The 24495-nt window shown below is 30.9% G+C and overlaps 1 protein-coding gene across 2 annotated transcripts in view; it reads left to right on the forward strand.

The window, feature by feature from the left end:
• Positions 1-24390, forward strand: part of ATG2B (autophagy related 2B) — an 89859-nt gene extending 65469 nt beyond the window's left edge. For both annotated transcript variants that reach the window (XM_031953299.1, XM_031953298.1), the window contains exons 30-42: positions 1428-1633; positions 3089-3315; positions 4509-4617; positions 8426-8620; positions 9112-9213; positions 12350-12428; positions 12866-13061; positions 14419-14488; positions 17500-17582; positions 18433-18554; positions 18858-19012; positions 19610-19759; positions 22082-24390. In XM_031953299.1, coding sequence (XP_031809159.1) covers positions 1428-1633; positions 3089-3315; positions 4509-4617; positions 8426-8620; positions 9112-9213; positions 12350-12428; positions 12866-13061; positions 14419-14488; positions 17500-17582; positions 18433-18554; positions 18858-19012; positions 19610-19759; positions 22082-22312 — 1925 coding nt within the window. In that variant the 3' untranslated portion in view covers positions 22313-24390. The remainder of the gene's footprint in view (positions 1-1427; positions 1634-3088; positions 3316-4508; positions 4618-8425; positions 8621-9111; positions 9214-12349; positions 12429-12865; positions 13062-14418; positions 14489-17499; positions 17583-18432; positions 18555-18857; positions 19013-19609; positions 19760-22081) is intronic.
• The last annotated feature ends 105 nt before the right edge of the window (positions 24391-24495 follow it).

The following is a 24495-nucleotide window of genomic DNA, read 5'->3' on the forward strand; positions in this document are numbered from 1 at the left end:
TTACTTTGGAGTATAAATTTCAGTTAAAATTTTTTTATCATTTGATTATTTAGCATTCAATCACATCTTATTCAGTCATTCTAGTATCTTTTGGGAGATAGAGAAGAGATATAGGATATGATCATTGTGCTCAGAAAACTCAGTATAATGGGCATGAAATGGGTATGATTCAGGAACTAGATTCATGTACCTGCATTGTGAATAGGGCAAAACAGTTTGCTGTTAAATACTAAATTTTGTGGCATAGAAATAAGTTGAAAAATTATGATCAAAGAAATTTTCATGGAGATGGTGAAACTTGAGTTTTACCTTAAATGATAGTTAACCTTTAAATAGGCAGAATGACAATGCCATTTTAGGAAAAAAACATGAGAATACTCAGAATGAGAGTAAAATAATGTCACTTAATTCAATTCACTAAACATTTAATTTAAATGTATGCAGTGTACTATAGTGTACTAAGTACTATAGTGCAAGCAAGGAATATGAACATTTAAAGTAATTTAGAGTTGCCAAAGGTAATTTGGAGATTCTAAGAGTTGATATTATATATTCTTCCATCACTACTACATTATTTTTAATGAATAATGAGAATGTTCCTAATTTTAAAAAATCATAAAATGTTTTTGGAAAGTATAATTGCCACGTATATATATATATATCATATGTGCATACTGTTAAAATTTTTTTATTATATATTACATTATTATAATTATAATTGAGAAAATACAGTTGAGAAAAAAATATACAGTTGAGAAAAAAAAATACACAGTAGAGGACAGAACCGTATTCCAAATGCCTAAACTATAACAGTTTCATAGAAAAGATGTTTGTTTGAAATGTTCTGGTCAATAAACCTTTTAAAGCTTAAATATTCCCTATATTTTTTCTGTGATGTTCCTTAAATTTATTATTCTTTAAATCTAATTTGGTGGATTTGAGGAAAAACCAGAAAAAAGCATTTTATCATTTTATAAGATTCTATCATCCTCACTTTTGAAATTTGGATCTTGAATTTCAGTCTGTTCTTTCTGTTTTAATATTTCTGCATATGTATTGTTAAGCAAAAATGCTTTTATGTGATACCATAGAATTTTAAAATGGGGGGGTCCTTAAAAAGAGGGCATCTTTCTCCTCTTATAGTAGATATAATTAAGTTTTTGGAAAATTATATGAGGGATACATTTATAGCTAATTATTAACGAAATTGGGAATGGAAATCGGGTCTTTTGACTTCCAGCTGTGCTTTTCATCACATCATGTTGAATTTTTCATAAAGAAGATGAATTGGTTTGTGAATAGTACACCTATAACTAACTTTTGAAAACATGTTATTTCTAAATTTTAAAAGGATTTATTTGTTGAAAATTTCTCCTTTTAGAGACTGATAAGTGTTTTCTAATGGAAGACAGTTTCTTTCCACTTAGGTATTTTGGATGAAAAATCAAAAGCACAGGAACCATCATCTTGTTCAGATCTCTTCCTGTTCCCAGATGAAAGTGGGAATATTTCTCAGGAGCCTAGTCCCAGCTATGCCTCATGCACTCAACACTTGATTAATGATGCAATGATAGATGTACCTTCAGAAAATGATGACTTTTGTATTCTTTTTGCACCTAAAGTAACCATTCATGTAAGAAATTATTAATATTTATAATTTTAGGGATATGCGATTTCTTTGGAGTTCGTATGCCTTTTACTAATGCAGATCATTGTATTGGCTAAAGTAGGTAGTCTCTGAGAATTTTGTAGCTGAAGATTTCATGACCTTATCACTAATTTTGGTTGATGAATTCTCTGACCATAGATTGGTCCTTGGATGACAGAAACTTTGTCACCTGGTCTGTATTCAAAGTGTTAACTTTGTTAACTTCAAGAGATTGTTTTAGAACATTTGTGGAAAATTAAAATTTAACTGAGTTAAAATAAGGGGCAGAAAATAGAGTGAAGGCCTTTAGAAGTTAATTCCTTAAAAAGCCCATTTCCTATTTCTGAATTTGAATTTATTTAAATGTTTGAGTTTATTTAAATGTTTGAGTAACAATACTGTTTGTAGTATTCTTTATTTAACTATGCACAAACCCCTTAGGCAGTTCAGGCAAGCTGCTTGTGATAATAGAATTTAGAAGGTGTACAATGTAGCCTCTCCAATACTTTGGTGTTCAACAGGATGGTTAATGACCTCTTTAAAAAATAAATTTGGAACATATCCATCAATAACTCTAGGTGGGATTTTTGTCATTAAGTTTTATGCACCTTGTTTTAGAAATTTATTGTCCTGAGTTTTAATCTTTTTATTTTATAATCCATGTCATAGAATCACAAAAAAACTGAATGAGAGTGATGTTTCTGCATAGGTTCACAGAGGTTTATAGAATTATAGAATTTAGATTAGGAACAGATTTAAGGATAACTTGGTTTAGTTCTTTACTTTTGTAGAAAAGAAAACCAAGGTATATAGTGTTAATATACCTCATGTAAGGTTACCAAGCAAGAAGATCTAAATTTTTTAAACTCAATTTCAGGCACTTAGTGATTTAGTGATCTTGGCAAGTCGGTTCACCTCTGCTTCAGTTTCCAAAATGAGAATAAGAGAACCTACCTCTCAGGGTTGTTGTGAGATCAAATGAGATAATATTTGCAAAAAAAATGCTTGGGATAGTCCTGGTACATGATACTATTATTATGTACTTATTCCCTTCCTTATTTCCTTCTGAGTATATTTCTTCCTCTTCTATTTTCTTGCAATAAATAAAATAAGATTAAAATAAGAGGAAAAGAATAAGTATATTAAAACCAACTGACATTGCCTGTCTTAACATTTTAGTAGTAATTTGTACCTACATGTTACAAAAGTCAGATGAGGCAGGATAATAAAAATGCATGTTTTTTTTGTGGAATGACTTAAATATAAGATTCAAAAAATATTTATTAGAGCCCATTTCTAAGAGAAGTTATCTCTCTCCTCCTTCCCTTTGGATTTAAAAGAGTAGGACTGCTACTCATTATATAAGAGCATTCTTATAGAGAGTGTTTATGGGCACATTAAATAAATGATTTTAATAATTGTGATTTTTTTTTTCCTTAGGAGAAGGAAGAAGAGCCAAGAGTGAAAACAATGGTTGATGATGGTATCATAATAATAGAAAATCATTTTAGTCTACCTGTTAAAAAAACGGATACTAGCAAAGCCCCATTACACTTCCCTACTCCTATTATACGATACGTTGTTAAGGAAGTCTCTCTTGTTTGGCATCTCTATGGAGGAAAGGATTTTGGTACAATACTTCCTACATCTCCAGCTAAAAGTTATGTGTAAGTTTGTTTCTTTTTTTTCCCCCTTAGATATTTCTGTCGATTAATTTTATAGAGAATAAAAATACTGTGAAAATGTTCTGTCTAGATTTTATGTTTTTTTTCCTAGTCTCCCCAACCCTCAATTTCTCACTAATTTTTGAGTGATAACTTATAATGTAGTTGCTAAAGTTAATAGTTCTATAGCTCTCCTTATGTTCTTATGTGAAATTTATATGTTTTTCTGAATTTTAAGTAATTTACACTGACATAAAGTAGAACTTGGATGCTGAAATATTTCCATTATAGGCAGGGAATTGGGGCTGCTATGTATCATAACAAAGTGAGAGTACTTGCCTGGTGTTCTACTTTAAAAAGGAGTGGTAATACATAGTATCTGACTTTGTACTGTCAGGAGGATTTTACATCTTTTGCATCCAGTAGAGGTAGACTATAGTCGGCATGTGAAAGAATAAAAATCTGGGTAATCTGGGCCTCTGGTTATCAGTGTGATCCCATGATCATCATAGACGCCTAGGATCGTATGTCAGTGTTGAATTATTTGTGGGTTCATTTGCCTTGATCAGATTCAGAATAAGAATATGCTTTCTATCTGTTGAAGGTCCTTTGGGAAAGTGCTCTATGGATATTCTCTTAGTCTTATAGAGGTTGCAGAAGTGGCCATTGTGGAATCACTAAAGGCAACCCCATTGACAAATGAATTGTTCCCTTACCCTATAGCAGCACCCCCCAAACAGATGTGACACAAGGGATCTTAAGACTCTATATCTCTATAGCTATAATCTCTATAGCTACCTATGTCTGGAGTGGGGAAACAGGTGGCTCAGGATCACTCAGCTTATATACAAGTCCAGACTATCTTTTTAATATGATTTTTTTGAACAGAAAGTCTATTTTATAAGTCTTACTGAAAAAGTTATAGTATTATACCTTTGTGTAGTTTGTTACATTGCTGATTAATAGTAAAATACATATAGTTAGTGTCCATCAAGCATACAATTTAGGAAAGTGCTTTAAATTTAGGGTATTAGTATTCTATTTTTTCTTTGGAACTGCATGTATATATGTGGGATTTATTCTTCTGTGATCTGACTGGTTTGCCTCTTTTTAAAAAAATATTTTTGTTATAACATTAATTGTTTTATTTGAAATATTGCTTTCTTTAAAATATATTTTTTTGATTTTACTTGTAGTAGTCCACACAGTTCCCCTTCTCATACACCTACGAGACATGGACGTGGCATGACATGTGGAGGAAAAGGAAGGAATTTTGACTTTTTAATGGAAATACAGTTGAGTAAGGTGAGACAATGTTTTAAAAGATAACTTTTTAGTTGAACCTGGTTTTCATACAAATAAAGGGCAAACCTTGTATACTTGGAAGTGTTGTACAGCCTACCCTTGTGAGTGGATGGAGTTGGCTTATTGTCAGCTACTTCCGCAGATCTGAGCACTCTAGCAGAAGTGTCTAGTATAAGACACATGGGCCACTTCAAAATAGAGTTAAATAAAAATATAATGTGACATGGAGAATATTACTTTGTGGTTTTCTAATTCTACATATGACCTACATAGTCTATTTGAATTTGATACCACTACTCTATAGTGTGTATGATCCCTTTTTACTTAACTGCCATAGTCCAGGCTTTCTTCTTGTCTTATCTGGATATTGCAGCCTCTTAATTAGATTTGCCTTTTAATAGGCTTTAAGGCTCTCCCTCTCTACTCAGTGCTTAATCCAACTGCTAAAATAATCTTATTAACTCAGAAGTCTAACCATGTTCTCATCCTACTTTGGATCCTTCAGTGGTTCCTGATTGACCATGAAATACAAACTCTTCAGCTTCTCTTTTTAGGCCAATCTTACTTCACATCTATTTATCCAGGCTTATTACATATCTTTTCTTTATTCAGGGAAGTCAAACTGGCCTATTTGAAGTAACATTACATCTCTGCTTTTTCTATGTCTTTATGTAAAATTGTTTGTTTCATCTCCTAAGAATCTTAGCATTCTTAGCTGTCAAGACTCAATTTGTGGGCATCCTTTTACCAGAAATTCTCCCTGGTAGTTCCTTCACTCCCAAAGTTATCAAGGCACTCTACTCTGACAGTTGTTTTATATTTTATTTATATTGAGTCACAGGACTATAGGAACAAAGAAGGAAGGAAGTGACCTCAGTAGTTACTCATCCCCAGAATGAGGAATCTGAAGCTAAGGAGATTAAATAACTTGTTCAGGGTATCCAGGAAGAATTCAAACCCAGATCTGCTGACTCCTCCCTTATTACTTATTAATACTTTCTTGCTACCTTTCCAATAGAACAAAAGCAGTTTGAGGGTGAGAATTATCTTTTGTTTTTTTTATCTTGTTAATCCTTGTAGTAGTGCCTTGTAGGCACTTAATAAATACTTAATTGGATTGAATTAAATTAAATACAGTGAATCTTTTATATCATGTATGTGGGTTATTCTCTCCATTGATAAAAGCTAGAATTTACCTATACTTTCTCATATTGTATTTTTCTTGTTCATACCATTTTAGAAAATCTCTGAGAATCTACTAAGTATTCCACTAAATCTTTTTGATCTTTGTGGGTACCAGTGCAAACTTTTTTATTCTTTATTTACACAAAGGTCATTTTTGAAAATAGTCTTCAGTTCTCTTTGTGGCAATACATGATCTTTTAAAATACTAGCAGCTTGTATAATGTCATATACTGAGAAAATTTTAGCATTATTTGAATCCAACAGGTTAAATGTTGGACTCATTACTTAATGTACAAAGGGTACCGTGAAGACTGGAAAGCTGGATAAGATATATTCTTGCCCTCAATGAGCATTTAGGCTACTAAAAAAGATAAGACAGAGCATTAATACAAATTGTAATATTTTAAGTATAAGGAAAATTATGAAAAAAAAAAGCCTAATATAGAATCTTGAGGAAAGAGTCAAGTTAAAGACATGGGATGGGAGGAGGAAGAAAAGCCAGTGAAGAATGTAAAAGAATGTTTAAAGAGAGAGGTAGAAAAGGATGAAAATTTGATATCATGGATTCTAAGATTATTAAGGAATGAGTAATTAACAGTGGGATGTTACAGAAAGGTCAACAAGGTTTAAAAATCTTTTAAAAAATCTTCAGATTAGGCAAGAAACTCATTGGTGAATTTAAGGTACAGTTTTAATAGAACAGAAATAACGGAATCTAACTAATTTTAACTGGGTTAAGGATTACATTGTTGAGTGAAGAGGTTAAGGCAGTAAATATAGACTTTTACTTCTAGAAATTCAGCTGTAAAGGAAAGGAAAAACATGAGATATTAACTTGACAGATAAAGGTGGCCTGAATGTATTAATAGGCAGGTAGGTGACACTGGTAGAGCACTGGACGTGCAGTCAGGAAGACCTGGGTTCAGATGCAATTTTAAATACTACTAGTGCTTTAGTCTTGGGCAAGCCATATAACCCTATTCACCTCAGTTTCCTCATCTGTAAGATGAGCTGGAGGAGGAAATAGCAAACCATTTTAATGTCTTTGCCAAGAAAACCCTAAATGGGTTTATGAAGAGTTGTACATAAAGAATTGTACACAACTGAAAATATTAAATAACAACAACGAATATGTTAATAGGTAGAGGGGAAGTAGTATATTGAAAGAAAGAAAGAAAGAAAGAAATTGGAAATGCCAATAGAGATTAGAGTTGATTAATAGTACAATTTACTTAGAGATGGGATGGAAGCAAGAGTTAGCATTTGGAAGGAGTATGGTCATCTTATATTTGGTAAAAGGAGGGAAGAAGTGCAGAGGATAAGTGAACATATAAAAAGTTTTTGAGATGTGGAAGAGAGAAAAAAAAAACACATGCTTAATGAACCCTTAGTGAAGTAATAAAGGCTTTGTCACCTGAGAGATAATATTAAGAAATAAAAATTGGGGAAAAGATTTTTGGTATGGTTGTGGTGTATTAAGGATTTGACAATAAATTTTTAGTGATGTGTGTTAACCTTTTAGTTTAGTTAATAGTTCTTTTCCATAGCTTTTTAAATAATGTATTAGTGTAAATTTCTTCCAGTCTCCCAGGATTGGAATCTTGGCGTTATACTCAATTCCTTTTACTGTGTCATCATATATATGTAATCACTTGCTAAATCTTGTTCTTTTTACCCCCAGAGATCTCTCACATATAACTTCTGCTTTACATAGCTATTATCTAAATTTAGGTACTCATCAGTTCTAACCTGGATGTCTATCATGTCTGCCCTCTTCAAGTCTCCTCCCTTCCAATCCAGCCTCCACATACCTACACCAAAATGATTTTCCTTAATCTGACTTAGCCATGCCTTTAATTATTAAACTCAATTGGTTTTCTTTTTTTGTACTTTATCTTTGCAACTTCATTCCTCCTTCATAGTACTGTCCAACCAAACTAACTTGTTCCTCACACATTACTTTTTTTCCCATCTCCATGGTTTTTCATTGGCTTTCCCAATGGCAGTAATCCGCTATCTCCTAGTGTTTGCTTTATATGATGCCTCACTTCCTTTAAGATGTAGCTCAAGCATTGACTCTACACAAATCCTTTCCTGATATTTCCCAATTATCTTTTATCTAACTACTTCATATTTATTTTGTCTATATGTTTATTATTATTCCTAGGAGATCGTAAGCTCCTTGAACAGAAATTGTTTCCATTTTTGTCTTTGGATCTTCATAGCCTTCTATATAGTGCCTGCTCTTTAAAAGTATTTTAGTTTACGATATGAGAAACTGAATTATTCTGAATTGTGTGCTTATTTATATTTCTTATGTAGGCAATTACATTTCTTGGGTTTGTTCATTATTTACTAGTATGAACTTGTTATTAAGCAACCTTTTGAAATGGAGAACATTTGTTTTTCCTATACATGTTGCAAATGAGATGAAGCTAAAATGACTCTAAAGGCCAAATAAGAAATGCTTTAATGCTTATTCTTTCTTCACTAAGTAAAAATTATACACACACCAAACAGAAATGATGTTGAATTTTAGAGAGTGAACCTAGTTGACTGAGTGAACATGTAATAATTGCTCTGTGTTCCTATCAGATGTTATCCATTTTATTTTAATGTGAAGGTGAAGTTTCAGCATGAAGTATATCCACCAAGCAAACCAGATTGTGAATCCAGCCTTTTAGAACATCCAGTGTCGCGCCAGGTGTTTATCGTTCAGGACTTGGAGATTCGTGATCGCCTGGCTACATCACAAATGAACAAATTTTTATATCTTTACTGTAGTAAGGAGATGCCTAGAAAAGCCCATTCTAACATGGTAAGGTCTTACTAATTTTCAGTTAGTTTGAGTAAATAGACAATAGGAAAATACTTTTGTTAGATCAAGCTGTCTAGTACTTCTTGAAGCCTCCTCAAGGCATAAGTTGACTCTGTGTTCAGAATGTTGACATGGGTATTTTGATATGAAGAGCATTTTGAAATATTCTTAGACCTATTTTTGATTTCTAATTTTTTTTTTTTTTTGGCATATTTTTTCACCAGCGTGATAACAATAGAAAAAACTTTGTTTCTACTGACCTATATAAAACCTTCATTGTTTTTGAAAACATAATTTTGATTTTATTTTGGTCTGATAGTTAAGATCCCCCCCCCCTTTTTTTTTTTTTTTTTTCTTTTCCACTTTAGGAGAGAATGTGAATTGAATTTTTGGAGGGAGAAGTCAATTTTTTCAGAATTAGGGCAAAAATCATTTTGTGATATAGTTTTAATTTTTCATTAAAAATTAAAATTTTCTCATTTGTCTTCTAGTTAACAATTAAAGCATTACACGTACGTCCAGAATCTGGAAGAGCACCACAAGAATGCTGTTTAAGAGTTTCATTAATGCCACTTCGACTCAATATTGACCAGGTTTGTATTTTTAAATTATAATGTTTATTTTAATTTAAAAATATAAAAAAAAATTAAAATGCAGTATATTTTAATAAACTCATATGTGGTCTTTGTACTTCTTATCCCTCAAATACCTACCATTTTTGCATTAAACTTAAGCTTTTAACAGATGAAGAAACTTTTGGTTTCTTAGACTCACTCATTCAACAAACATTTGTTAAGCAAAGCTTGTGTGTGAAATTCCATAAGCCTGAAACAGAACATTCAGTCCCTTGCTTTCATGTAATTTATAGCTTATTACTTGAGATGATGTAGATATCTATCATGTTACGTTTGTTAGAAAATTTGCAAAAAAATGATGGCAGGTCAAAATGCAAAAATAATTGCATATTTATTTGTTAATGTCTTTGTAAAGTAAACAAAACTTTATATTATTTATGCCTGGGAGACTGTAGGAAAATATATATGAATGGTAATGTTGCTGCACTGTTAATAATAAACTTAGTGGTAACACCCAACAAAGTAAAGTCTTAGGCATATGTCTGCTAAAAAAAAAATTGAATGCAGATAGATTGTTATGTTTTTTCTTATTAAAAAAGGTAGTGTCTTATTGAGAAAAATAATTTTAAAGTCTTGTTAAATTTGAATAAGCATTTTACGAAAATCATTATTGTTTAGTAATTTTTTTCTAGATTGACCACACAAAGTAAAATAAATTTGTATTTCATATGATAGAAATATAATAAAGTATTGATGGGAAATATTGTTAATGGAAGGCTTCTTTGAGGTTGAAAATTGATTAAATTTTGATCTTTTTGAAACCATTATGCCAAATTTATTGAACTCAGTTTTCATATGTATGGCTTTTTTAAAAAAAATATTGAATTTCCCGCTATAGATATAGTATATTGATTTTAAAATAAGGAAACATTAATCTTAAATAAAACAACCAGGGAAATTAATTTTTATGACTATATTAAATAGTCAAGGGAAAGAGTTCCCTAAGATGCTGCACCTTAAAAAACAAATGAAAAAAAATCCCCAGTCATAGGGAAAAAAAAGAAAAGCCAAAATAAAGTTTGAGAGGGATTGTTGTAAAAATTACAATTTCGTCTCTGAGTTCTCTCTCCACAAATGCAGATTAAAGCCTCTCTAGAAGTTAACCACCTTTGAGAGTTGTTAGAGGTGAAATTATTATCTCTCAATCAGCAAAGTGATAAGCCTTTCCATATTTATGATTAAAGCATAAATACAGTGTATCACTGGAGGTACTTAAACACATTTGTGTTATGTATATATACCAAAAAATCCAAAGCTTTTTATTTAAAATAACATGCTTAACCATACTTGAGTATGAGTCTTGAAATTACCCCTTGTATTTGGATTATTCTGTGATATGCAAATATTTATTCTTTCTACTTTTCATTTTACTCTCTCAAAAAACAAAATTAATGGGAAACTATAATTTGGATTTGTGTAATTTTTTTTCTCTTATGAGTACAGTTATTCCTGTCCTCATCTTAATTTCATCATAATTACATAATATAAATCCAAGGAATTGTAATTTTAAATTAGATAGATTCCAATGCACAGAACTCTCATGAGAAATGACATTAGTGTTTCATTTTATAAAGTTAATAGATTGCTAAAAGTTACACTGCTAACCAATTTGAGAACTAGAATATGAAGCCAAGTTTCTCAATATTTAGGCTATGAGCCTTTTTGGTGTCATCCTGTAAAATAGGTGTAGAACAGTTATGAAAATGAATTTATAAAATGACATTTTTATAAGCTTATTTTTTCTTTTACCATCTTAGTAGGAATTCAAAGTTTACAATAAATTATCACCAAAGTTTTTTTATTTAAAAAATGAATTTTTAACTTATGACAATTTTTTTAATATGAAGATATATTTATTTGTAGGCCTTACATAATATTTTCTTTAAAGGTGCATGAAATACTGACATAATATTGAAATATCCCCATCTGCTGGCAAAATATTCTTTTACATATTACTATGTCAAAATAATTTTTTAAAAATATTAAAATTAATTAAATTAGATTAAATATAAAAATTGTAATAAGTTGCTTGATATCTAACTGATCATATGTTTTAAAATTATAGTCTTTAGTGCTCTTAAAACTTGAGGCATTCTTTTCTATTGAAGAATAAAGTTTAAGGAAAGTTTAATTTTGTGATACTTAAGACTGAAGTTATTGGCTTTCTTAATACTGATTGACGTGTTTCTTGGGAATGCCTCCCAACTAGATATATTTTCTATGATATTGTTCATTTTTTTATGGCCAGACTTAATTGTAGAAGAGAAATATATATGAAAGGATCATAGAATAGCATGAATTGGAAGCCATTCTATATAATACAAATCTAACAGGAATCTACCCTATAATATTGTTGTGTAAGTCACTTTTTAGCCTCTACTTGAAATGTTCCCTGATCCTTCCTGCTTTTATTGTCCTCCCTACCACAACTATACCATATTTACTTTTCTATTCTATTTATGTTTTTATATATAATATTCTTTTTACCAGTAGAAGATAAGCTCCTTGACAAGAACTATTCCATTTTTGTCTTTGCAAGCACAGGTTATTTTGCTAGGCATATGTGTCTGGAAGAGAGAAAGAGTAGGTCCTTAGTAAATACTTGTTGATTGATGTGCATAATTTTTTGCATGTGATTACATGCCTACATATATAGAGATCATTAATGAAGAGGTTTTCTTCAGTATTTGTATGTATTGTATGTTAAACGAAATGTCAAAAACCATAATAAAATACCTTTTTTGGAGTTTGTTTATGGTTTTTTTTTTTTTTCCTTTTCTTTTTTTCTTTTTAGAGAATCCCTAATATATTTGGATTTAGAAATCCAAATTTTAATTAAATTAACAAATTTTAACTTCTACATAGAGCTTTGGCCTATATTGGAAAGATTAATTAATGACTTAAAGATCTTTATTATTAATTTTTGTAATTTCTAAATAGATATAACTGTAGTTACAGAAATTGAAAGCTATTATTTTGCATGTGTGGGTAGGGATTCTTTCCACTGGAACAGAAACCATAACCTTCAACTTAGAAGATGGTCGTTTCTCTAGGATTTTAAGAACCATGATTATATGTTGTTTTTAAATTTTAGGATGCCTTGTTTTTCCTGAAGGACTTTTTCACTAGTCTTTCTACGGAAGTGGAACTTTTAATGACTCCAGATCCAGAAGGTACTTTGTATGCATCAGATGACCTAAGTTTGATTCCTAGTTTTATTTCTTTTACTTTGTAAAGCTTAGGCATGTTATTCCTCTCTGGGTTTAAGTTGCTTATAAAATAAGGTTGTTGAAGAAAGACTTTCTAAAAATTCCTTCTAGCTCTGAGTATTATAGGTAATAGTATAGTTACTTTACAAATTAGGCTAACATGTTATATGTGTAAAGTGATATTATCAGATTTCTCTGAGAATAATGTATAGCCATATGTGGAAAAGATAAATATTTTATTTTTAATTTATACACAGGTATTCTCTAATGATGATCCTAAATGAGTAAATTCTTTTTCATACAGATTGTGTTTGAATGTTAACATATTAAGTGCATGTTAATGTATAATTATTTGAAAGAATTATATTAAATTAAAATAAAAATCTATCCCTTATTTTCAGTAAAAAAATCTCCTGGAGCTGATGTTACCTGTAGTTTGCCAAAGCATTTGAGTACCTCAAAGGAGCCAAATTTAGTTATTTCTTTTCCTGGGCCAAAGCAACAATGCCAAAATGGCAGTTCAGTGGAAGTGGTTAATGGAGAGGAGGAGCATTTATCTGAAGCAACCCTATTTAATGATCAACCCGTATTTTTTAGGTAAAGTTTTTTTTTCTTTGTCATTAATTTCTTTTTGGATTTTGGGCATTTATGGATGGAGTTTATCCATCCTTTTTTTATAAAATGAAATCTAAAGAAAACTGTATGAGACTTTTTAAAGTCCTAATCAGGAGATTTGATATTATCATTTAAGCTCTTGAGGTTTACTTGTGTGATGTAGTGGGTAGAGTGCTAGTATGGAGTCAGGTACGCTCATTCATCTTCCTTAGTTCAGATCTGGTCTCAGATACTTCTTTGCTGTATAACCCTGGACAAGTCATTTAACTTTGTTTGCCTCAGATTCCTATTCTATAAAATGAGCTGGAGAAGGAAATCTCAAACTACTCCAGTTTGCCAAGAAAACCTGAAATAGGGTTAAGAGTTGAACATAACTGAAAAGTGACTGAAAACAAATTTGTTTTCCACCCATCACTCAGATTTACAATACTTCATATAGTACATTGAACTGTATAGCCATTGAGATTTATTATTCCATGGTTGAAATGATATCTCTCCTCTCCTTTTTGGTACCATTTAGGAGCTTTGAGAGAAGTGTGAAAATGGTTATTTAATCCTACAAGTTTTTTTTTATTTTTTTATTTTTTAAAAGTAGCATGATGAATGTTTTTAATAAAGACCTGCTTGCCCTGGTAGCTTAAGGACAGGTTTTTATGTTGAATGTACACATCTCATGTTTGACATTAGTGTTTGATTTTGGAACATGTGACAAATTTTGATATTGTTAGTTTCTTTTTTTATTTTATTTTATTTAAAAAAATTTTTTAATAGCTTTTTATTTACAAGTTTTATATATGGGTAATTTTACAGCATTGACAATTGCTGAACCTTTTGTTCCAATTTTTCCCCTCCTTCCCTCCACCCCCTCCCCTAGATGGCAGGATGACCAGTAGATGTTAAATATATTAAAGTATAAATTAGATACACAATAAGTATACATAACCAAACTGTTATTTTGCTGTACAAAAAGAATCGGACTCTGAAATATTGTACAATTAGCCTGCGAAGGAAATCTAAAATTCAGGCAGGTGAAAATTGGGAAGTCAATTGGGATTGGGAAATCAATGTAATGGTTCTTAGTCATCTCTCAGAGTTCTCAGTTCATTACTGCTCCGATTAATCTTTAGTTTTGATGGGCAACAGAATACTTAACTACTTATTTTTCTGGCTTTGTTTTAATTTTTTTTTCACTAAAAGAGGATTCATTTTAATTTATAGATATTAATATTTTGGCACTTAACCAAAATTATATAAAATTATTATATTTATTATATTATTATTATATTATATTTATTATATAAAATTATATAAATTATTATATTTTTTCCTTTCCTTTCAGAGAATTTAGATTTACATCAGAAGTTCCTATACGACTTGATTACCATGGGAAGCATGTATCAATGGATCAGGTTTGTTGACTTTATTTGGAAATACTTGTTAATGGTTTCAATTTAATTCCTCTCTATTTCTTATTATCAATGTTAGTTAATTTTCTGGGTGTGCTTGTGTTTGTACGCTGGTTTTTTTTTTTTTTTTTTGAATTAAAAAAATTCAATTGGTTATAAATCACATGAAACTGAGGGAAAAGGATTGTACAATAAGTCAACTGACTTATTTTAACACTTATTTTATTTTACTTTTAATTTTTTTTAATTGAAGCCTTTTATTTACCAAACATATGCATGGGTAATTTTTCAACACTGACCCTTGCAAAACTCTTTGTTTCAAATTTTTCCCTTCTTCGCACTCCCTTCCCTAGATGGCAGGTAGTCCAATACATGTTACATATGTAAAGATGTATGTTAAATCCAGTACATGTATACATATTTATACAATTATATTGCTGCACAAGAAAATCAGATCAAGAAGGAAGAAAGGAAAAAAAAAACTGAGAAAAAACAAAATGTAAGCAAACAACAACCGAGAAACTAAAAATGGTGTATTGTCGTCTACACTCAGTTCCCACAGTCCTCTCTGGGTGTTGATGGCTTTCTTCATCACTGAACAAGTGGCACTGGTTTGGATCATCTAATTGTTGAAGAGAGCCGCATCCTGATAAACATTTATTAACACACGTACTATGTTAAGTACTGATTCACATATGAAAAAAAGTACTGTAATTTGGAAGCTTACAATTCAGGGAAAGGTTTGGGGAGGGGAGAAGACAGCATACACAAAAAAAGCTGAAAGGTAAGGGGAAAGAGAGGGCATCTGGAGAAAATATCCAACAGGAGGCATGTTAGAATACTCAGGAAAATCTCAAACTGCTGTAGCAGAAGAGAAAAGACATGTTTTGAACTGAGTTTCCTCCTTAAATGAGATTTTTTTGTCTCTTGAATTTCCTAGAACATAGGGAATAAAATCAGAATAGTCTCAAGTAGTAGCGGTACATTTTGACAAATGTACAAAAAACTGAGTTTCTGTCTAAACTATTTACTATATATTTACTCACAAACATATGTCTGTTAGTTTATACTCATCATAGATACATGTATAAAAATTGATCCAGGTCTTACACATTGTTTTGTTTTTACTTTGTATTTCCCCTCTTTTCCCTCTGTGTGTCTTTTAAAAATACTTTTATGTTTTTCTCCTGGTGTTGTCCATAAATCCAACTCCTTTTTCTCCACTTCCATCTCCTCTGTGCTTCTCTGTGTACTTACGGTAAATAGGAATAGTCAGGTAAATTAAATGAAGATATTAGTCATGTATGAGAATCCATACCTTTAATCCATCACATTTCTACCAAGGGGAGGAGATAGAAGACATATTTCATTTTCACTTCTTTAGTGAGTTTTGAGGTCTTTCTGAATTATTTCCCTCATGTGATTGTGATCATTGTATAAGTTGGTGGTCTGAGTCTGGTCACTTTACTTTTTATCAGTTCATATTTCTAGCTTTTCATCTTGTTCTGAATCTTCATATTTCTCATTTCTTATAGTGTATTAAGATTCCATTACATTCATATGGTAGAAAATCTCTTTTCTTGGTATTGTCGGGTCAAAATTAGAACAAGCAACAGACAATTGGTTCATGCTATTGCATCTCGGCCTCAAAGGCTACATTGAGTGCACAGTCATCTGCCAACAAAGTCATATGTCAGTTCTCTATTTTAGTCTGCGCTTTTCAAGTTAAATAGTTTATCATCACTGCGGTAGCTGATCTTGATGCCGTTTTCATCCTTGTTAAAGGAAAGGAGTACCCAACATGGCATGTTCGCATCAAAGAAGTCACTGTGCCCTATGAACAAAGCAAAATTTTAGTAGCACCAAAAAGGAAAAAAAAGATGTAAAAATCTAGAGATGTCCTTATCTCAAATGTTCAAATGAACTATTTGTGCCTGGCTTGTGGTAGACCCTTCAGAACTCATATTGGACAGATTAGTTAAACACACTGTATGTGACCCCATCATCCTGATGTCATAAGTTCTCTTCAAATGCAAAGAATGAGCAAAACAACACTTCTTTCATATATATATATATACTTAAGATACTGCCATATACTTAACTATTACTAAATGATGAGCAATCTTTTCCCCCTTTTCCTTTGTACCTGCCCTTTTTTGGGATACAAATCTAATAATAGTATTGCTGGGTCAAAAAGTATGTACATATTGTGTGTGGTAGCACAATCCTATAATCTCTGGTATTAGAGTAGTGCTAAGGCTGCAGAAATGGCTAGAATTTAGGAGTTCTGAGCTTTATTAAAGACAAAGACAGTCAAGAATCTTATTATATCCTTATTAGGGAGGTTTCAGAAGTAGAACAGGTGCTGAGCAGGAACACTCGGTTGCCCAAGAAGTGGCAAATGGCTTGGGTCAAAAATTGAGCAGATCAAAATTTCTATACCATTCAGTGAGTGAGTGAGCATTCCAGTTAGATTCCAGTTGTCCAATTTTCCCTCAAACCAAAAGATCCCCCAAAGAAACAAAAAAAGGACAAAACAAAACAACCCTCTCCCACAAAGAACAGTTTAGAGACTTTTTAATTGTAGTTCTAGATTATTTTCCAGAGTGATTGAATCATTACACAGCTCTAGCAGCAGTGTAGTATATTCCCTGTTGTCTCACAATCTTTCTAACAATTGGCTTTTTTCCTTTTTCATAATTACTTCCTATTTCTTATTGAAATTTTGTTGTTGGTACAGATGTTTTCATTGTTATGTAATCAGAATTGTTGATTCACATTTGCTTTTTATGAAAGTTAGGTGTTTTCAGGATAAGTTAAATATTGCTTAATTTAATACCATGCATAAAATCAATAATATTTTTTGTTGTATATCTCCACAAAGTACATTTTCATTTTTTTAAATGTTTAAAGTTCATCATTTTGACTTGTCTAGGGAAAAATTTAATAGGAAAATAATAAGACATATATACCTTATGGTTTTCAAAGAAAGTTGCCCTTTTTTTATTTTAAAGGGTACGTTAGCTGGCATTCTGATTGGTCTTGCTCAATTAAATTGTTCTGAATTGAAGTTGAAGAGGCTTTTTTATCGACATGGGTGAGTTGAGTTGTTATGTGAAACGTATACTGAAATTAGTTAAAGTAGGTTAAAACCTAATTTTTCTGAAGTAGCATAATTTAAAAGTAGTTTTAAAACAGAAACTTCATTGTTAGTAGAGCTAAGTAGGAGTCAAGAGAGATTGTATGATATAGAGGAAGACCTGAGTTTATAACCTGCCTCTGATATCCTAGCCTTGTGACCTTTGAGGATACTCTCTGAGCTTCATGCAACTTTCCAAGTCTTGTTAAGTTGTAGATGAGTTGTGATTTACAGGATGAAGCATTGTCATACCAACAGCAAAACTACCAATTTTTGATGTCTTGATGAAAAAAATTTGTATTGCATGCAGATAGAATTTTTTGGGCCAAGGTTTAGCCCTCATAAAATGGTATAATAATAATTGTCATTATTATTGTTACAAAATGAGATAGCGTTATAAAATATTAACATTTTCTTATATTAAAATTTAAAAGTGTATTTGCTAGTGAATAGTTTAGAAAATAAATGCTTTCATGGCTAGGAACTAATTGGAGACTTAAAATTCTTAGTTGTTCTTTGCTTCTGAATGCCAAAAAAGGAATTTCCATACATTTCTCTTCAGTTTTTGTAAAATTAAAGTAATAAAAAGCAAAACTATTTAAGTTAACTTTGGTATTAAATAAGTACGTGTAGTTCAATTCTACATTTCTACATTTTCTATATTTTCTACAAATTCTACATTTAATATATTTAGAGAAACTTGGATTGGAAATTATAGGATTTAAAATGTTTTATTTTTAACAAACTGTATACTCATCATAAATGTACTAATTTCTTCCATATTTACTAATAATTATTTATTATATAGTTTGCTAGGTGTAGACAAATTATTCTCTTATGCAATTGCGGAATGGCTTAATGATATTAAGAAGAACCAGTTGCCAGGAATTCTGGGAGGTGTTGGGCCTATACATTCACTAGTACAATTAGGTGAGTAAAATTTTTTTTTAATTATATCTTTTTATTTAAAAGATATATGCATGGGTAATTTTTCAGCATTGACAATTGCAAAACCCTTTCTTCCAATTTTTTCCTTCCTTCCCCTTACATTCTCCCCCAGATGGCAGGTTGACCAATACATGTTAAACATAAGTTAAATACAATATATGTATACATGTCCATACAGTTATAAAATTTTGTTTTATAAGAGTTTGGGGAGTGGATAGTCGTTTAGCTAGAGTGTGACAGGACAGTTACTGAGATTTAGTTCAATTAATGCTGTCTTTGTTCTAGTACAAGGCCTGAAAGACTTGGTCTGGTTACCAATAGAGCAGTACCGAAAGGATGGCCGCATTGTAAGAGGATTTCAGAAAGGAGCAGCTTCATTTGGTACTTCAACAGCAATGGCTGCTTTAGAACTAACAAACAGAATGGTTCAAACTATACAGGTACATTTTATGGCTATGAAACTGTGATTGAAATTTTTATTAAAAAGTTATTTTAAATAAAATTGCTATTTAAGTCACATAATTTAAATGTAGGAAAGATTAGTATTAGAAATCTATGATTTAGCCATTGGTATATTTTAATCATCAACATTAACTGTATTCCAAAGATAGTGTTACCAACTTATAGAATAAGGCACAAGTAAGTGGTCAGATGTTGCCATGTTCAAATTAGTTTAAAGAGGGTAAGTTAACTGAATTGGTAACATTTCTTTTGATGTTAGCAATTTCCATAAGCTAGGATCCAATTGTCCTTTTTTTTTGGTTTGAGTAAAATTTTTGAGCATATTTTTGAATACAAAAAAACCCCAAAACATCAAACTATAAACATTTTGAAGTTATCCTCTTAAGGAAGTTTTGACTTTTAGTTAAAAATGACATGTCTCTTGAGTTTGAATAAATGTATTCAAATGTAGTTGGTTTACTGGAACATTTACTGGATGTAGTAGGATGTAAGTAGGCCAAGAATTTAGTAAGAAAGTGTTTGTAATCTATTGTTTTATTGAGAATTCTTTACTTCTTTTTGGTACAACTATCTAGGCAGCAGCAGAGACAGCTTATGACATGGTATCCCCTGGTACAATTTCAATTGACCCCAAAAAGATCAAAAGATTTTCTCATCATCGCTTAGCACATCAGCCTGTAGACCTGAGAGAAGGTGTGGCCAAAGCATATAGTGTTGTAAAGGAGGTAAGTGTATACTAAGCTTATAGTAAGTCCAAGATTGTTTTGAATAATTTCATGTCTTTAATCAAAAATTCATTTTGTTGGGCAGCTAGGTGGTGCAGTGAATAGAGCATAAGCCTTGAAGTCAGAAGGACCTGAGTTCAAATCTGGCCTCAGACACTTAACACTTACAGCTGTGTGATCCTGGGCAAGTCACTTAACCCTAATTGCCTCAGCCAAAAAAAAAAAAAAAACCCAATAAAACAAAACATTGTGTTTATTGGAAATAGTTTCAAAGAGACAAATAGTATAATTTTGTGAGAATTGTTAATACTATATATGAATTGCTATAATCTTATAGAAGTTATTCATCCGTTCACTAACTAAGCCTTCTAACCATGACCTGCTCTAGTCTGAGGTAGGCTCATTCTTAGACAAAAAACAGATCATCTATAGTACCATAAGTATAAAAACATTGTTTCTGATTGAATTAATCTTTTTCATTGGAGCTTCCATATTGGAGTCTTCTCAAAAGCAGTTTTATTCTGAAGTCATGAGAATTAGATCTTTTGAATTTAGTAGCTTTTGCTCTAAAAAAAATTTAAGTAGAACTGAAAGGCTACAGGAAAAGATCAGGGTCACTGAGAAATGGAAAACGGCCATTTTCCTTTTTAACAGATGGGAAAGGACAGAGGGAAAGGAAATAAATTGTTTAGAAATAATTCAGGGAGATAAAATTGCATGAAGAGCTGTAGGATTACAACAAAAAATCCATGTTTGAGTCAGCTTTTACTTTTAAAATAAAAGGATTTTGGAAGGGTACATGGTACAAAAGATGGTAAGGAAATGAGATGATGAATTTGAAAAGTAGAATTAAATGAACAAGTTGGAGAAGTATCAGTATAATATTAAAAAAAATCCAGGGTTATTATTAGAAATGGTAAAAAGGATTCATATTAGACTGTATTTCAATTATATATTAAAAACTTAGAGGAGGAGCTTTAATCAAATAGCATTCATATGCTATGATAGTAAATATTTCTTCTTAGAGCTTAATAACTGAAGAGAACAAAAATAATTGTTTATAGATGTTTTCTGTCTTTTAGAGTATAATTTTGACTTTTGGTTTTTGAGGGAGGGTAGGAGGAGAGCAAAGCAATTGGGGTGAAGCGATTTACTCAGGATCACACAGCTAGTAAATGTCGAGTGTCTGACATCAGATTTGAACTTGGGTGTAGAATAGAATTCTTAAAATATTTTTGTGCTAAGGATTTTTCTCAATTTTGATCACAGTTCATAATATTGGTTATTGCCATAGCTGTGGCTTTAAAATCTTAATTTCAGTCTCCTTTTTAAAATTTTTTCTGGAATTGCTATATTGAATAGAAGAAGAAATCTTTGTTGCCTTGCCCTAAACAAGCATCACTAGATGATAGATATTTTCTCCAAACTTTCTTGTTGTCATGTCATAAAAATCTTTCTGGATAATAAAAATGAAATTTCTTGCTTCATAATTTCATTTGTATATTTTTATTTGATAATTTCATCCAAGTACTGGGATATTTTGTTGTGAGATTTTGATATTTTATTTATGGTCAAGATAATTTTCATGGAATTATAAGTATGACAAGGAAAAGAAAATTTGTTGTAGCATTATTTATATCATCACACAGATTTTTCCTTTCTCTGTTGAATTCATTTAATACATTTAAAACTGAAAAATTTAGGCAATTTCTTATGTTAAAAATTATCTTTTATTCTAAATAACTGCTTTATTGATGGCCATCTTTTTTAAAACAAAGTAATTTAAATGATATTAAAGCATTATTTGGTATTTAAAGTAAATTTCCCCTTGTTAAAAGAGCTTGCCAACAAAAATATTTTTCTTGCTAAGCTCTTTCTGCCAGAAAAGTTACTTTTAAGTTATTAAATATTTGAGATACTTAATCTTAATTAGTGTTGAGAAAATCCAATGTCAGACAAAATAACATTACAGGGGGCAGCTAATTGCATAGGAATCATGATATATTACAAATAGTGATGTCATAATAGGGTCTCATAATTTTAATGGGTATATTTGGTTATATTAATGAAATACATATTGAAACATTCCTTTTTTGTATAGAAATTGCACAATAAAATGTCATGCATTTGTTTTAAATGAGAATTTAAAGTGAAAAATATTTGGTGGGTTGTCTCTGAAGTATAATTTGTTTTTCTAATCGTGAGTGAAATTTTGATTAAATAGACCCTAAAGTGTGTTTCACTTTAAATGAAAAACTCCATAAGTTTAGAAGGATTTTGTTGTTGTTCTAGTCAGTATTCTTTTTTTTCTCTCTCCATTAGGGTATCACAGATACTGCTCAAACCATCTATGAAACCGCTGCTAGAGAACATGAGAATCGGGGTGTTACTGGAGCAGTAGGAGAAGTCCTCCGTCAGATTCCACCAGCTGTAGTTAAGCCTCTGATTGTTGCCACAGAAGCAACATCAAATGTTTTAGGTGGAATGAGAAACCAAATTAGACCAGATGTTCGACAAGATGAATCACAAAAGTGGCGTCAAGGGGAAGACTGATAGTTTCAACATGATTCCTTAGAAGATTATGAAAGTGGAAGTAAGGAACATGATATTCTGGTGGCAGCTTTAGGTAGAACTAATGTAAATTTACTTTATCTCAGGAGAAGAAGCTTTTCTTAGGCAATTTTCACATCAACTCAACTTGTAGCCAAAACTTTCCTTGCATTTTAGGACAAGTTTGATACTTGCCTTTAGAAATGACCATTATTCATTATGTGTGATGGCTAGTTTCACATGTCTTGGTTCATGTGCTTGCTTTTATGAAAACATAAACCATAGTTATTTTATGATGGCTGAGGTGTTATTAGAAGCAGCCCTCATGAAATTCATGTTTTCTGAGCCCTTAAAGATTCTTTATCAATCAGTTGTTCTTTGATACATAAAACTAACAACATTACATGTTCAAACTATCCGTTTTTTTTTTTTTTGTGTGTGTGTGTGTGTGTGTGTGTGATAATAAGTGTGAATAATAAAGGCAAATGGGATTTTTATTAGGAATATGTGCAAGATTGACATCTGTTGAAAAAATGAATTTAATATTTATATTTTAAAGAACAATCTGTGAATATATTATGTAACATGCATATATGACATGCATATACATACCCTTGTTTCTAATAGATTTTTTTTTGGGTGAGAGATGACATTTTTAAACATGTTTTATTGTTGTTGCACTTTAAATAATTTATTCTGCAAAATGTGTAGATAATTACAAGGTCATGTACATTATTTTTGTGTGAGTTAGAAACATATAAAGAGGAATGTGATTTTTTTGGCAAAAAAAAATACATGTTTGTTTAACTTTAAATGGAATTGTTCATTTTATGCCTGATTAAAACTTATATCTTTAGTTTTACATAGAGATTTTGAGATAGATAGGACTATGTGGAGTGGGAGGAAAGGAAGAGTTCCAATCTTTGTTTTTTTAGATTTTTATTAATTATTTCAAATTAAGAATTTTAGCAGGCTAACTACATTTTAATAGCCTGCTTTTTTTTTGGAATAAAATAAGTCCATTTCAAACTAAAATTGTTTTAATTGCCCCTATATAATTTATATTCTGTGGAATAAGTTCTGAGGAATGAAATTTATTTATCCCAAGATTCTTCGAAAAACTTTGTGAAGACTGACTAGTTAATATTAAATAAATCACTATCCCAGGCATAAAATAGAAAAAAATAGAATTTTCTACCCACAGCAATTTTCTTGGCTATATGGGTGTGAGATTTATAATGTGCTACTGAAAATTCTGTTAGTAGGAATTTCAGAATATTACTTTTTAAGTCATAAGCTAGAAAATTTGTTTGCTTTTCCAATTAAAAAATATCAGTGTTAACGGTGGTCCAGATTACTTTAAGATGTTTAAAAAAAAGGTTTAGAATCTTTTGCTGTTTTTCTCTTTTTAGAAAATTTAAAAGAGACTCTTATTAGTCCATCTGTGCATCCCTAGAGATGTTAATACCAATTAATTGTACAAGTACAGCACATTTTTTGCCAAATATGACACCAAACAGGCAAATTAGTTATAGCATTTTGTTATTATTAGGAGTTAATCTTTTATAGGAGAAGTCCGTACATATGTTGCATATAAAAACCTCAGAATGTCATCTTTTTAAAATGGAATAGCAACTAACTATATATCAAGTTAAGTGCTTTACCTTGGTAAAAGGTGAAAGTGTATGTTACTTATACAACTAAGGCATTTAGTTTTTATTCTTTTACTTGTTTCTGGTCTTTCTGTGGTCACACTCACACTATGCAGATATATAGTCCAGAGAAATAAAAGTCCAATTCTAACATGCACTTTTAAGTAATTAGCAAATATCTTTTAGAAATTGCTTTCATAAATTCTACTTTAACAAGTACTTATATAAGCTCCACTTCTATAGAACACTATTTGCACATTCAGGACAACAGTCAATACTAATGCATCATAGCAAAGGAGTAGATAAATTTTATGTTAGTTTACGTGAAATGTACCTTTGCTAAAATTGTGTATATGTATAGTACCTGTATTTAAATATTTGTATAATATTTAGCATCTTTAAATAAAACTCGGTGTTCTTCCAAATGTATTGATGTTTTTGGAATTTTAAGTTAATTTTTTTTTTTTTTTTTTGGTAGAGTGCTTGCTTAGGCTGATAAAATCTTTTGCTTAGTGCTTTGATCCTTTCACTGAC

Source organism: Sarcophilus harrisii, chromosome 2 (genome assembly GCF_902635505.1).
Source record: "Sarcophilus harrisii chromosome 2, mSarHar1.11, whole genome shotgun sequence".
NCBI classification, from domain to species: domain Eukaryota; kingdom Metazoa; phylum Chordata; class Mammalia; order Dasyuromorphia; family Dasyuridae; genus Sarcophilus; species Sarcophilus harrisii.